We start from the raw sequence: 13,323 nt of genomic DNA, 5'->3' as shown, positions 1-13,323 counted from the left end.
TCACTTGAATCACAAAAAAGGGAAATGAACTTATAAAATTAGGAAAATGAACATGAGGAGCAACAAAAGAAAATCCAGGAACAAATCAGAAACGAGACAATAAACAACCAATTGAACCAATGCGCACAAGAACACCCAGAACTGCTTATCCCGGGCGATTTGGTCTTTGTCTCTCTCAAAATCAACGGAGTCACAATTCCGGCGATGATTGACTCTGGCGCACAGGAGTCGGTTCTTTCTATGAAAACAGCAAGGGAGTGTAACTTACTCAACCAAATCGACTATCAAAGGAAAAAGATGTACCAAGGAATGGGGCAAGCGTCTTCAGTGGGGACTATATATATCGTACCCCTCATCATCGGCACAACGTACTGCGTCACGTCGCTCAACGTTTTATCAGAGGACTCCCCACTTGACCATCTCCTCATTGGAACAAATACACTCAGATCGCTTGGCGTTTGTTTGTGATTTTTAGTTCGACGTTTCACGTCTCTCGAAGACATCATTTGAAGTGGTGACATTTCTTGATGTCTGGAAGTTTAAATGTACAAATTATAAATTTTACTAATGAAAAAGAGTTAAATAGCCATCGGATTAACTAGAAGTGTTGCATCGACTTTTCAAAGAACTGTTTGAGAGTGAAGGGGGAAGAAGTCCCATTTTTGACAAACACTGAAGTGGACTACATTTTGCATAAGCCATTCCACATCAACCCATTCGAGGGAGAGTTTGTGGCGTCTCAACACAAGTTTTTGAAACCAGAACGACCCGTTCTACCAACACCGACACTGTTAAGGTACCCGGACTTGATGGTCCAACAATTGATCATGGAGGGGTTAAGTGATGATGATGCTCTCAACATGCTCGATATCACTGGAGGAAATTTGTCTGAAGCTCTTAGAAAGCTTCACTGATGCCTAATTATTATATGTTACATGTTGCGACTTGTCTAGTCAATCAAAAAAGGTCGACAGGACTTTTGAAAGGATTTAGATAAACTTTTTCGCAGACCTTTTGAACTCTAATCAACTTGAGTCTACAAATCGATTAGAGTTTTAATTACAATAGAAAATAAAAAGAATTATATTAATAGTTTTACCAAACCTCAAGTTTGATTAATTTATTATGACTGGTAGAACCTTTAATGAGTAAGAAAACAAATGAATTCATATGGTATTGTTGTTATAGTATTAGTAATAAACAAATAAGAAATGTCTTTTAAATGGACGAATCAGCCGTGTTTTTTCACTTTATCCAAAAATAGGGTTATCGAGGGTTTTCGGAAATAAAAAGATGAACGCGAAACATAAAGGAGGAATGTCGGCTCTTTTGGTGCAGATAGAATACTACTTCTGTGACTTGAACATCATTCAGGATAAGTTTTTGTTGGGCGTTATTGAAACCCAAAACGGGTTTGTCCCGATTGATACCCTTTTGGGATTTGTGAAGGTGAAGGAACTCACGACGTCAGCGGAGGAGATTGTGAAAGCCGTAGAGACGTCCAAAACACTTGTTTTGTCTGAAGACAAGAAGAGCATTAAGCGCGTGAAACCGATTCCAACGGAAGCGGAAGTTACGAGAGATCGTTGTTTGTGAAAGGGTTTGAAGAGAAGACGACTCGTGAACAAATCTTGGAGTTCATTAATGCGGTTGCCAAGGTCGAGTGCATTAAAATGAACTACAACAGATTGAAGGAAGTCAACACATTCAATACGACCGTGTTTGTCGAATTTGAAACAAAAGAAGAGATGGAGAAGTTTTTGGCTGCGAAATTGAAGTTTGGAGAGAACGAAATTGTCGCAAAGCCAAGAAGCGAGAAATCGAAAAACAAGAGCAACAACAAAAAGAAACCGGATCACATAAACTTGAAACTTGTCATCTCCGACAAGACCATTAATAAAGACTTCAAAAACGCAGTGAAAAACAATCAAATCCTGAGAGATAATGTCGTGAAGTACTTCGTCGAAAGAAGTGCATCAGAGAGGAACTTGTGCACAGCAGTTCCAACCAAAACAGAAGAAAAGGTCGCAACTGAGAAAGTCGAGGAACAAAAACCAGTCGAAATGGTCGAAGAAAAAGCCGACGAAAAGAAAGAGGAAAAAGCTGAGGAGAAAACTGAGAAGGTACAAACCACAAAAAATGCATTTTTGGCATTGAAAAAGAACGAAGATCTTGAAAAAGTCAAAGAAGCACTCGCTGGTTTGAAATTCCATGGAATGGGAGTTGTCGTTCAAGAATGCACTGAGGAGGACAGTAATAAAATCGCCACATTCTCAATCCCAACGAAGTCGAAGTCAAGAACTTTCAAAAGAAAGCCAAGAAACGACTGATTGATATTTTTTCTGTTGTTTGTTATTATTGTGTTTGTAGTCTTCTGAGGAGAAAGCTTTAAAACAATTACAATCAATTTGCTTTTACTCCACCTCAATTTTGACGTCTTTGACTGGCGAGCAAGGCTGTGCTGCGTGTACAGCCTTGTTAAGTTCTTCTCTGATTTTCCCAAATTCCTCGGGTCTAATTCTGTTTTTGAGAGTGTTTCCCCTGTACACAAAGAAGCCGTCCTTTCTCTTCTTTTTATCCTCCATCTTTTTGATTCTTCTTTGGTTGCGTTCAATCACTTTGCTGATTGTGCACGCGTTGCAAATTGCAATACTCACAAGGGGGATGTAGACGATTGTCAGATAGAACATGCCCACCCCAAACCATATGTTGCTTGGCTCGAGGCTGAACCCAAAGAGGTCGAGCGCGTCTTCCTTTTCGTCTAACAAGAAGGTGTACTGTGGTAACAATAACCCAACAACATTCAACCCGACCGCTGCTATGCTAGCTAATGTGATGACGGCAGCAAAGAGAAGGGACGACGTGTATCCTCGCCATCCCGACGCAAACAGTCCAAAGAACCCAGCGATCACAAAAAGCATTCCTACTGCCACGGAGTAGTACCCCGTCATCCTGCCGAATATAAGTGCGTAAATGATTCCTGTGGCCTATTCGTTAAAGAACTGAGAACCTCAAGACATGGAGAGTTGAGTAGCACAGAAATCACAATTGTTGTGAGTTGTAAAAACATAAAAATGACAAACGATGACTAAAAAGGAGAGTGGGTAAAAACACAATGAGGGAAGGAAGCAATGCATGTTGCTCCAAGATGTCTGGTTTGTCTTTATTCGCGCCTCTTATGCTTTCACTTTCCACTAAATCTCTCACTTTCTCAATCTCGTTTCTCCGTTTTTGATACTGACATACTATTATTTTACTATATTTTAACCATTTTTTTACTTATCAAGTATGCTTCGTTTTGCTTTTCTCTCGCCCAAACTTTTTTCGTTTTCGACTTCAAAAATCCGCCAATCTCCTTTGTACGGACTTCTTGTGTCTTAATTTGAAGTACTACAATTTAGTTATTTTTAACAATATTATATAGTACAGTAAATGTTAAAAAAGCAAGAAGAAATATTTCACAAAAAAATTGTGAAAAAAAAAGAGAAATGTGGACCTTTTTTCAAAGGTCTCTAATCAATGACTTTGTTAATCTTTTTTTCACCATTGATTGCACTTTTGGTTTAACAGTCGTTATTTTGTTTATTAACTATAATTAATAATAACTCAAATAATAAAGAGCAATAGTAAACCGAACTAACGAAAACTGTCCCAAATTTGAATCAAATACCAAAATTTTCGTTCTGAAAAGGATGTTTGAAATACTATATGTTAGTAGTAAATAAACAATACTTAATAGTTAAATAATTAGTAAAAGTGACCGCAAACCCGCAAAAAAAAGAGAAAGAAAAGGAAATTCTAAGAATTTCGATAAACCGGATACTTTAAAAAAAAAGAGACCTCTCACTCCGGTCAGAGATCGGGTAGATGACGGAATGAACAAAAATTTGGGAAGGAAAAAAAAATGGAAATTCCAACCCCAAAAAGGAGTTCCGTACCTCGGTCGACTTATGAAAGAACTTTTAACTGGCAGCCTCAAAAAAATGACTCAGATGAGTGTGTTCAAGCCCGCCAACAAGGCGTATTACGAAGTGAAAGCATTCGCCGATTTCCTCACGATCGGTCAAAGCCCAATCCCCAAGACTGTTATTATCCAAAGTCCTTCGCCCTCTTTCTATAAGCCAACACTTCCAAAGATCCCGCGAACAAAGAAGAAATGGACCGTCCAACACAAGAAAGAAGCCGTCAAGAAAGCAAGGGAAATTGGACTGACAAAAGCAACTCGGTTTCTACAAAAAAACTACCCCGAGACATTCTGCGATCTCTCCCCTAGCACGCTCCAGTACTGGATTCAGAAATTCGACTGATTGTCCCGCGGTGTATTGATTTCTTTATAGCCATTTTTATTCACAACATTTTATTTGTATTGTGTTATTATTTTATCACAATTCATACTCGAGTCATAATTGCAAAATTCACTCCAGTTTTATTTTTTTGTTTAACCAGTAATAATAGTTTATGTATGGTATTTTATAATATATGTATTTTTTGGTAACTTTTTGGTTGATTGACATAATTTCAGTTGCTAAAATTTTTAAAATATCAAAAGTTCCCAACTAACAATGAATTATTTTTTATTATTATTTTGTTAATATGTTTAGTTTTTTATTTCCAAAAAAATATAAAAAGAAAAAAAGAAACACCGAAATTGGAATTCCATGGAAAATGGTTTTGAAATTTTTGTATTATTTTATTCTATAAATAATTTTTTCTTACAGAAAAAAACAACAGTTTGGTTAAACTGTTAAATTTATAGTTTTATTTATTATAAATATATAATTTATATCGATAAAAATACCAAAACCCGAAAACGAAGGTTTAATTTTTTTACAACTTCAACAAAAATACGAATACAATATATTAATATAAAAACTAGAAAAGAATTACATTTTTTTGATTTTGGGGTGTGTGCAAAAACAAAACTCAAAAACAGTTTTGGTTTCGTTACTTCTCATTTCTTTTTTTTTTCTGGTCATCACAACACAAAAACAAGGAAACCCCGAAAATAAAAAAAAGAAAACCAAAACGGTTGAATGACTTGAACGTGATTTTTTTCGGAGATGATTTTTTCTGGTGCAATCTGCGGAAAAAGTCGGGAAACTTCTGAAATGTTTTTACATAATAACAAAATAATTAACATTTAATTATTTATAAGTTCACTTCTTCATGTTAGGTTCAACAAAATAGAACAAAATATCAAAGTGAAGTTATTAAGATTAACAACTAATATACTTTTTGTATTTATTTTATTTACTTTTAATAATTAAAAAATGTAACTTCTCTTGTTTGTTTTATTTTTTTAATTTGAAACTATAAAGATCAAATCAAAAACTTGAACTATATTTTATAATTAAATTTTACTATATTTTTTTAATTAATTATCGTGATGAATTAAAGAGAAAGGACGGACATGGGGACGAAGGACGGGAATATAGGCCGAAGGACGTCCTTTGTGGTTTAAGGACGTCCTCCCGCTATAAAGGACGTCCTCCCTGTGTATATGGTGTCCTTTCTATTATTTTCGTGTCCGCGGCATTTTTTATTCATTATCGAAACTATATAACGAAGTATATTTTTATTATAAATATACAATCAAAAAATATAATTATTTCCAAAAATAAATTTAATCAAAGACAAAAACTATTTAACAAGTAATTTTGTTATATATTATTGGTTTATAAAAAATTACCATTTTTTTTTCATTTTACCATTCAGTTTTCTTTGAAAAACTAATTAAATATGCATTTTTTATAAAAACCATTAATTTATAACAAAATTACTTGTTGTTTAACATTTGTCTTTGAATTAATTTATTTTTGGAAATAATTATATTTTTAATAATAAAATTATAATAAAAATATACTTCGTTATATAGTTTCGATAATGAATAAAAAATGCCGCGGACACGAAAATAATAGAAAGGACACCATATACACAGGGAGGACGTCCTTTATAGCGGGAGGACGTCCTTAAACCACAAAGGACGTCCTTCGGCCTATATTCCCGTCCTTCGTCCCCATGTCCGTCCTTTCTCTTAAAGAATATTTAAAGTGTTTATAAATTGTTTTTTTAATTTTTAGAGTACTCTCAAACTGATACAACACAAAATTATTTCAGTTTTCGAATAGTTAAATAACATATTTATAATAACAAATTATTGAATCATAATTGTTTATCTATATTATATATGAGTATAAGTAATTTAAAATATATTATTAAATATCTATTAAATATATTTAATAAATATTAATAAATAAACTAGAGTTCATTAATTAATAATAATATTAATTAATAATTCAAAAGAATGAGTTATTAAAAAAAAGTGGAACGAACTGAATAAACTCTCGATGACAAATCTCCAGCAAGCACTTAATATATTCACCGAAATCCAAGAAACTTCAAAAGACGTCCCATCCAAACTGCGCCAGATAACTCAATTGATGACTTCAGCGCAGACGGTCATGGATTTTGTTGCAGTCGGCGTGTTTTCCTCCATTCTGGCATATTTTCCGACATGTCCGCATGAAACTTTGCAGTTAATTGAAGTTTTGGTGTGCAACAGAGACACGGCAATCGCATTTTTAGAGTCGATCTTTTACGACACTTTTTTACCAATGGTGGCCGAACAATCCGACCCAATTTTAATATCGGCGTGCATTCGTGTTATTATTAAAGTGACTCGTTTTACTAAAGTAAATGCCGAAGTCCTTATCAGTTTTATTACCCCGTTTGTAACACCTCAGTACCTTTCTTCTGTGGACATTCTATTTAATGTTTTATCACACAAAAATGTATTTCCAGATCCATCAGTCGTTGAGTCTCTTGTTGGGAAGTTACTTACGCTCCCAAACAATGACAACGCGTTAGCTGTGTACTACAGTGTGATGGAGGAAGGGGTCGACGCACAGAAGTGTGTTTTGGAACTTGCAAAGAAGCTCTCTCAAAGGGGTGTTGGGCAAACGTATGTTATCGGAATTTTTGCGAAACTCCTTCAAAAGCATTATGCGTCAGAGTCCCTGAAAAAAGGCGACGACTTCCCATTTTTTGAAACGCTTATCAGTCCTGTCGTTACGTCACAGGTGGGATCAATCATCTCAGAAAGTCGGGAGATTTCGAAGATTGAGTTGTCACTCACGTTCTTCGAGATTTTAAGTGCGGAAAGAGAGGGCGTAAAGGCGATAAAAAACACGGGGTGTTTGAAGAATTTGATACTACTCTTCGAGGAGTCTCCCTTGCCAACCTCGAAGTTCGACAGGATCTTCAACATCATCACAAACTGCGCTATTGACAACGAGTTGTTCCTTGTCCTCTCACACCTCCATATATTCAGGTATGCTTTCGAGATCTTAACAAAGAGACTAATAGACGATAGAAAGACTGTACTGGCATGCTATCGAGTGCTCCTGGTGTTTTATGATGTTGAGGAGACAAAGGTTGTGAATGGAATATTGGAAAGAAACGATTGCGAAAGCATAGAGTGGCTGTTTCTCGCCGCACTTTCTAAAAAGTATGTAAAAGGAATACCAGACCGTATGGTGAAGAATGTGAAGGAGGGGCAATACTTCATTATGTTTGACGTATTGTTAAAATATATTTCTGTTTTTGAGAACATGGCGAAGAAAGAAAGTCCGTGGATTTTTGATTACTCACACGTTCTTGAAAACGAAGATGACCAACAATTAAGTAACGATGTGAAAATGGTTGAAAAGATTTTGTTTGACGCGATCTGTAAAGGATATGAGGTTGTCAAGATTGCAGAGATTTTCGTGCGAAACAAAATTTATGTGACGGAGGTTTGGCTGTCCAATATTAAGAACACTGACGAATTCTTCTCGATGGTGAACACGGTTTTTAAGGGCGTTCCCAAAATTGAATTTTTGAAAATGTTCGCGAAGACAAGCTTCAAGGAAAACATCTCTTTTTTGACGCTCATTTATAACGAGCTTGAAAATCAAGATCTGAAAGTGGGGGTTTTGGTGTTAGAGTTTTTCACTGATGTAATGAAGAGTGAAACGAAGGAATTGGTTTTTGACTTGGGGTGGTCGGATTCAATTGTCAAGCACTTTTGCCAAATCACACAAGATAAAAGCGTTGTGAAAAAGGCGTTGGAGTTTATTAAAATCGTTGCAACTGACAAAATGATCAGCGAAGAAGCAACACAAAAAGCTCTAGAGTACACCACTTCTTTTATTGAGGGGGAGAATGATGTTTCCGAACTGGCGTGTGAATTGTTGTCGTATTTGAGTTGATTTTATTTTTATTAATTATTTTACTATACAATTATTATTGATGTAAAATAATCAAATTATTGATGTTATTTGTTTATTTCCACTCACAAGAATTATATTACAAAAAATGTATTATAATTTTTTCTCGGTTTAGTATATTTTCGTGACACAAATAATTCAAAAGATTTTTTAAATTAATCCTCATCAGATACTAACAAATGAATTAATTTGAATAGTTCAAGTCGCATTTAAGTTTTGTTGTTGGTCCAAGTGTCCACCAGTTAATTTTGAAAACAGCAAATATGTAATGATTCCACTGCAACCAATATCTATTAAATAACAATGAATTTCAAATACACCGCGTCAACCAGACAATAGATGAGACTTTTCACTGTTGACCACACCCCACCTTACTGTTATTCCGCCTTCTCATGGCATTCCAATCAATTAAAGAATATCAAATTTGCAGAAGAATTTGCGAATGAAAGACTTGATATAGTCACTGACGAGCTTACAAGTAGAGATGGCAGAGACACGCAATTCAAAAATGCGAATTGGCATATTTCGGTGATTCCTCTATGGGTCTTCACTTCCGTCAGTGCCGAGCAATTTGCAAAACAATAAGCTGGAATGACTGATACCCCACTAGGAATCTTCATTTCCATAAGACATTGCAGCCCCGAGAAGAAATACGTTTGGAGGGTTTTCAGTGTTTTGGGGAGCGCAATGTGTTTGACTTGTGTGCATTGAGTAAATTGCAACGACCCAAAAGATGTGACATCGTTCTCAAAGACAATTTCCGTGAGTTCCGAGCATCCGTCGAAGACATTAGCGAACTTTTGTATTGACTGTGGGAGGGTCAGTGCAAGTAATTTCGCGTTATTCTTCAGACATCCATCAAAACTTTTTACTGCCGGGATCTTGAACCTTTGCACGGCATTCCCTTCAAAACACTTTTTCTCCAAAACAACGTGTGTGGACTCATTCAAAACGATTTGTGTGAGTCCAACGCCTTTAAAGCATCTTTCGCCAAAGTAAAGAATTGATGTTGGAATATGGAAATTAGACAACATGTGACAGTTCATGAAACATTCTTCTGAAATCATTGTCACAGAGTGGGGAATGTCTATCTCAAATAACGAGACGCAGTCTTTAAACATCCGTTTCGGTATCATTTTAATCATCTTTGGCAGTGTCACACGTTGTAATGAATAACACATCTCAAACATCGCTTCACACTGAAATGAAGTTTGTGACACTAAATGACACTTCTTCTTATTTTTCTCCTCTCCAAAGGAAAATGACGTCATCGAGCTGCATTGTTTAAAGCACTTCTCCATCTCATTCAGTCGCAACGGCACTTGTAAACACAGGGTTTGCAACTTTTTACAATTCTCAAACGTTTTCCTCGTCAACTCAACAACCCCCTCACCAACCACTTTATGCAATTTCACACACTCGGCAAAGCATCCATCTTTCAGTAATGTGATCGACTTCGGTAATTCAATCTCTTTTAGTGAGTAACAGAATTTAAAGCACTTAATATCCAATAGATGTAAGGGTGCGTGTAAAGTGACACATTGAAGGGACTCACATCGTTTAAAGCACTTCTTCCCGATGAACGTCACTGATGTTGGCACACTAATAGACACAAGTCCTGAACATCCATTAAAGCTTTCATCCAATTTAATAATTGTAGTCGGAAGACTCACATCTTTTAATTGTTCGCAGTCGATGAAGGACCCAACCAACTCGGAGACTCGACTCGGCACCTTCACGCTTTCTAATTGAAAGCAACACAAACTCTTCTTTTCAAGGTTCTCCGTCTGACTCAAAATCGTTGTGACAAGGGCCTCCGGTAAATTCAAATATTTCACTACCGACCGCGAGAGTGGAAACGTCCCAATGACCTTCACACTTGTTGGGACGTTCATTGTACTGAGACTTAAACAGTCGTGCACCACATAATTTCCTAATCGTGTTAAACTCAGTGGAAGATGGACATTCAGCAGACTTTTACAGTGTTGGAGAGTGCAGTTGCCGATATCTTGTAAAGAGTCTGGGAATGCGATGCTCGTCACCTTCTCGCACGTCGAAAAGACTTCATCTCCAAATATCGAGATCGTCGGCGGAATTTCAATCGACTCAAATTGGCAGAACGAGAAACTTTGAGTACACAGTCGTGTGACGCCAAAGGGGATCTGAAAATGTTTCATACACAGTGACGCGTAAAACGCCTTCTCTGGAATTTCAGTGATATATCTCGACATGGTGACAGCGGACAGTGCCGAGCAGAACTTAAAACATGCTTTGCTCAGGCGTGTCAAGTTAGTTGGAAGACTGATTTCTTGGAGAGACATTGCAAAACTGAAACATCGGTCACCGACCCGGGTGAGGGTGTCGGGGAGGGTGATGTGGACCAAATTCTCACAGCGGGAAAAGCAGTCGTCGGCAAGTTCGACGACACTTGATGAGACTGTGAGAGCAGTCACAGAGTTGTATGGATATTCAAACCCACAAAAGACGTGAATGCCTTGAGGAAGGCAAAAAGACTCAGAAATGGTGTCGTATTCTTTATACAGCACTTTCGTGTAGAAAGTCGGAAAGGCAGTTTGTGCGGGAAATACAGTCAACTGCGTTTTGTAGGTGACAAGGTGTCGAGATATAGAGCCGTCATAAAATTTGATATCGGTGGGGGAATAGAGGTACTGCGTTTCAAGATGCGTGAAATAAGAACGTGTGTGGGAGGTCAGAGGAATCGGATTGAAGTGAAACTTCGCGATGGTTGCTATGAACTTCTTACATACGAGAGTCGCGTTGATAAAGTCGGCGATCGACTGAAAGTATTTTGATACTATCATTAAACTATAACTGTCTAATTGTGTTGCCATTGTATGACGTGTTTCCTATTGTTCTTGGAGTGTGGCGGAATAGAAATAAAGTTTCGTTCCAACTTTTTGACTTTTGAAAGAAAAAAATAGAAACAAATGGAATTCGACAAATAATTAAATTCATTTCATTATTTGTGTATTTGAATTGAATAGTTAGTAATAAATTATTAACTAATTTATTATTACTAAAATCAATTCAAATCAAAAAATTATAATTATTAATTGTTTTATATAGATAAATTATTATAATTTATAGTTTGATAATTTTTTATAAAATATAATTGAAATATATAGATAAAAAACTAGATATTTATTAACTTGGTTCATGAATGATAAAAAAATAGTTATAAAAATAATAATTAACAAGAACAACGACTTTTATGGACGTCAAAGTTAAAATTATAAAAAAAATAATTAATCATCATTTTTAATCATTTAATTATATAATAACTATTATATAGTAATATATAGTATTGTTCAAACTAATAATAATATTATTGTTTTATTAAAAAATATAATAATGAAATGATTTACTTTGTTCTTTTAGTTGCTCTTCTTCTTGTTGGGCGCTTTGGGGACTTTGGTGGTACGGGCGGCTTGTTGCAAAGTTTCTTTGGCGTTAAAACCGTGTTGTTTGTTGAGTAACTTTTAAGCTGTTTTTCTTTTGAAATGGAACTTAAAACGGTCCCATCAAAGGACGACGCAAGGATGGCTGCTATAGCTCCCTCCAGTGCTTCTTTAAGTTCCTTTGGAATTTCGTCGGTTGTCATTTTATTTCAAGCACACATTCCTTGTGTTTTCCGCACTCAAAAAATGATTCATTCCAACATAAACAATCTTTCAGAGATATTATACACTTATTATAATTTACCATAAAATAAATAGAAATAGTAATATTACCATAGGTCCCGATTTGACAGCCAAATAACATGTGACACATCAAAAAGTAAAAGAAACTATACCAAATACTATAATATAGTACATTTACTAATAAGTGAGAAAGAACTTTATTTGAGTGAAATGGAAGTTGAAGGCGAAAAACAAGAAGCTGAATACGTGTTGGGTGAAGCTCAAAAGAAAACCGAGTACTATGGAATTCGTCCACCTGATGTGTGTGCTGGGTTGAATGTGGAGAGATGTGATGAAGACAAGAAGCCGCTGACAGCTAAGAATCTACGAGTCGCACGACTTGGGAATGGAGAGGAAGAAGACGCATTGCAACGGATTTCTCAGTGGCTTGGCGCACAGGAGACGCACTGACTTCAATTGATTGGTATTTGTTTGTTTTCTTAAGAAATGATATTAAAACGTACGAAGTGGTCAATTAAGACAAAGACCGCATTGGAACCAATTTGGAAGAGAGAGTTCCACGCAATGACATTTGTGTTGTGTGTCGAGTTTGGGATGATTGCGGAAGACGCGGCTGCTACACTGCGAAGTGCGAATTTGTGAGGGAGTGAGGTGGTAAGAGGGGATGGCAGTGTTGCAAGTGACGCGTTGAAGAGAAAGTCTTGGATGAATGTTGTTGTTGTGAAGAGAAGTGTTGTGCCAAGTGGCGCAGAAACCCACCGCTCGATGGTCCGTTTGTTGGTGTCGAAGAGAGCGCCGATATAGCCATAGATGATACCACCAACCACACACGATGGGATGTTTGCAGTCGACACCACAAGAACATCGCCAGGAAGTCTGAGTGGATTGTGTGTTGTGTTGTATTTTGTGAACAAGTTGATGTGCAGCGACACACGAGATAGCATCGATTTTGAAGTTCTTATATTAATGCAATGTTGTTATAATCATGGTATAAAGTACTATACATTGTTATATTAATTATTGCTATAATAAATAACTATGGTGTTATTAAACAAGACATGGTCATAAAACATAACTGTCTTCTGTCTCCACAAGTCAAAATGTAAACAATCAGCAATTAATATTTATTTATAATATCATCAATAAAAACGAATTATTGTTTTGTGATTTGGTTGTTCTGGGGCAGACCTTTCCCACCCTCACCCCGTTTACCAAAATAAAATATTTGCCGCGAGTGTTTTTTGAAGGGAATCCACTTTTCAGCCACTGTTTGTGCGTCCCCATGTCGCCCACTTTCCTTGTCCGTACTGTGTGGACGCGGATGTGGTTCCCCCCGCTTGCGGGGGGGTCAGGGGGGATCCGCGCCAAGGGAGGACTTGGAAAGTGGGTGAAAC

At 36.5% G+C, this 13,323-nt stretch overlaps 8 protein-coding genes across 8 annotated transcripts; 5 read left to right on the top strand and 3 right to left on the bottom strand.

The window, feature by feature from the left end:
• Positions 1-204: 204 nt before the first annotated feature.
• EIN_005690 (DNA damage-inducible protein, putative) lies at positions 205-914 on the top strand (the record flags this gene model as incomplete). The annotated part of the gene is made up of 2 exons (XM_004260391.1): positions 205-456; positions 606-914. The coding sequence occupies 2 exons, from the start codon at positions 205-207 to the stop codon at positions 912-914; spliced, it is 561 nt and encodes a 186-aa protein (XP_004260439.1).
• Positions 915-1,293: 379 nt separating this feature from the next.
• On the top strand, positions 1,294-1,596 carry EIN_005680 (lupus la ribonucleoprotein, putative; the record flags this gene model as incomplete). The annotated part of the gene is made up of 1 exon (XM_004260390.1): positions 1,294-1,596. One exon carries the CDS (start codon positions 1,294-1,296, stop codon positions 1,594-1,596), a length of 303 nt encoding a protein of 100 aa, XP_004260438.1.
• Positions 1,597-1,673: 77 nt separating this feature from the next.
• Positions 1,674-2,330, top strand: EIN_005670 (hypothetical protein; the record flags this gene model as incomplete). Its single annotated transcript, XM_004260389.1, has 1 exon — positions 1,674-2,330. One exon carries the CDS (start codon positions 1,674-1,676, stop codon positions 2,328-2,330), a length of 657 nt encoding a protein of 218 aa, XP_004260437.1.
• An 84-nt stretch (positions 2,331-2,414) lies between these two features.
• On the bottom strand, positions 2,415-2,951 carry EIN_005660 (hypothetical protein; the record flags this gene model as incomplete). The annotated part of the gene is made up of 1 exon (XM_004260388.1): positions 2,415-2,951. The coding sequence occupies one exon, from the start codon at positions 2,949-2,951 to the stop codon at positions 2,415-2,417; it is 537 nt and encodes a 178-aa protein (XP_004260436.1).
• Positions 2,952-3,488: 537 nt separating this feature from the next.
• EIN_005650 (hypothetical protein) lies at positions 3,489-4,307 on the top strand (the record flags this gene model as incomplete). Its single annotated transcript, XM_004260387.1, has 3 exons — positions 3,489-3,508; positions 3,620-3,694; positions 3,752-4,307. 3 exons carry the CDS (start codon positions 3,489-3,491, stop codon positions 4,305-4,307), a joined length of 651 nt encoding a protein of 216 aa, XP_004260435.1.
• A 2,040-nt stretch (positions 4,308-6,347) lies between these two features.
• On the top strand, positions 6,348-8,249 carry EIN_005640 (hypothetical protein; the record flags this gene model as incomplete). Its single annotated transcript, XM_004260386.1, has 1 exon — positions 6,348-8,249. The coding sequence occupies one exon, from the start codon at positions 6,348-6,350 to the stop codon at positions 8,247-8,249; it is 1,902 nt and encodes a 633-aa protein (XP_004260434.1).
• Positions 8,250-8,671: 422 nt separating this feature from the next.
• On the bottom strand, positions 8,672-11,119 carry EIN_005630 (hypothetical protein; the record flags this gene model as incomplete). Its single annotated transcript, XM_004260385.1, has 1 exon — positions 8,672-11,119. The coding sequence occupies one exon, from the start codon at positions 11,117-11,119 to the stop codon at positions 8,672-8,674; it is 2,448 nt and encodes an 815-aa protein (XP_004260433.1).
• Positions 11,120-12,408: 1,289 nt separating this feature from the next.
• On the bottom strand, positions 12,409-12,873 carry EIN_005620 (hypothetical protein; the record flags this gene model as incomplete). Its single annotated transcript, XM_004260384.1, has 1 exon — positions 12,409-12,873. The coding sequence occupies one exon, from the start codon at positions 12,871-12,873 to the stop codon at positions 12,409-12,411; it is 465 nt and encodes a 154-aa protein (XP_004260432.1).
• Between the last annotated feature and the right edge of the window lie 450 nt (positions 12,874-13,323).

This window comes from Entamoeba invadens (genome assembly GCF_000330505.1).
Source record: "Entamoeba invadens IP1 unplaced genomic scaffold scaff_1105074725937, whole genome shotgun sequence".
Classification (NCBI taxonomy): domain Eukaryota; phylum Evosea; order Mastigamoebida; family Endamoebidae; genus Entamoeba; species Entamoeba invadens.
The sequence above is the reverse complement of the archived record's forward strand: the minus strand, read 5'-3'. Positions and strand labels throughout refer to the sequence as shown.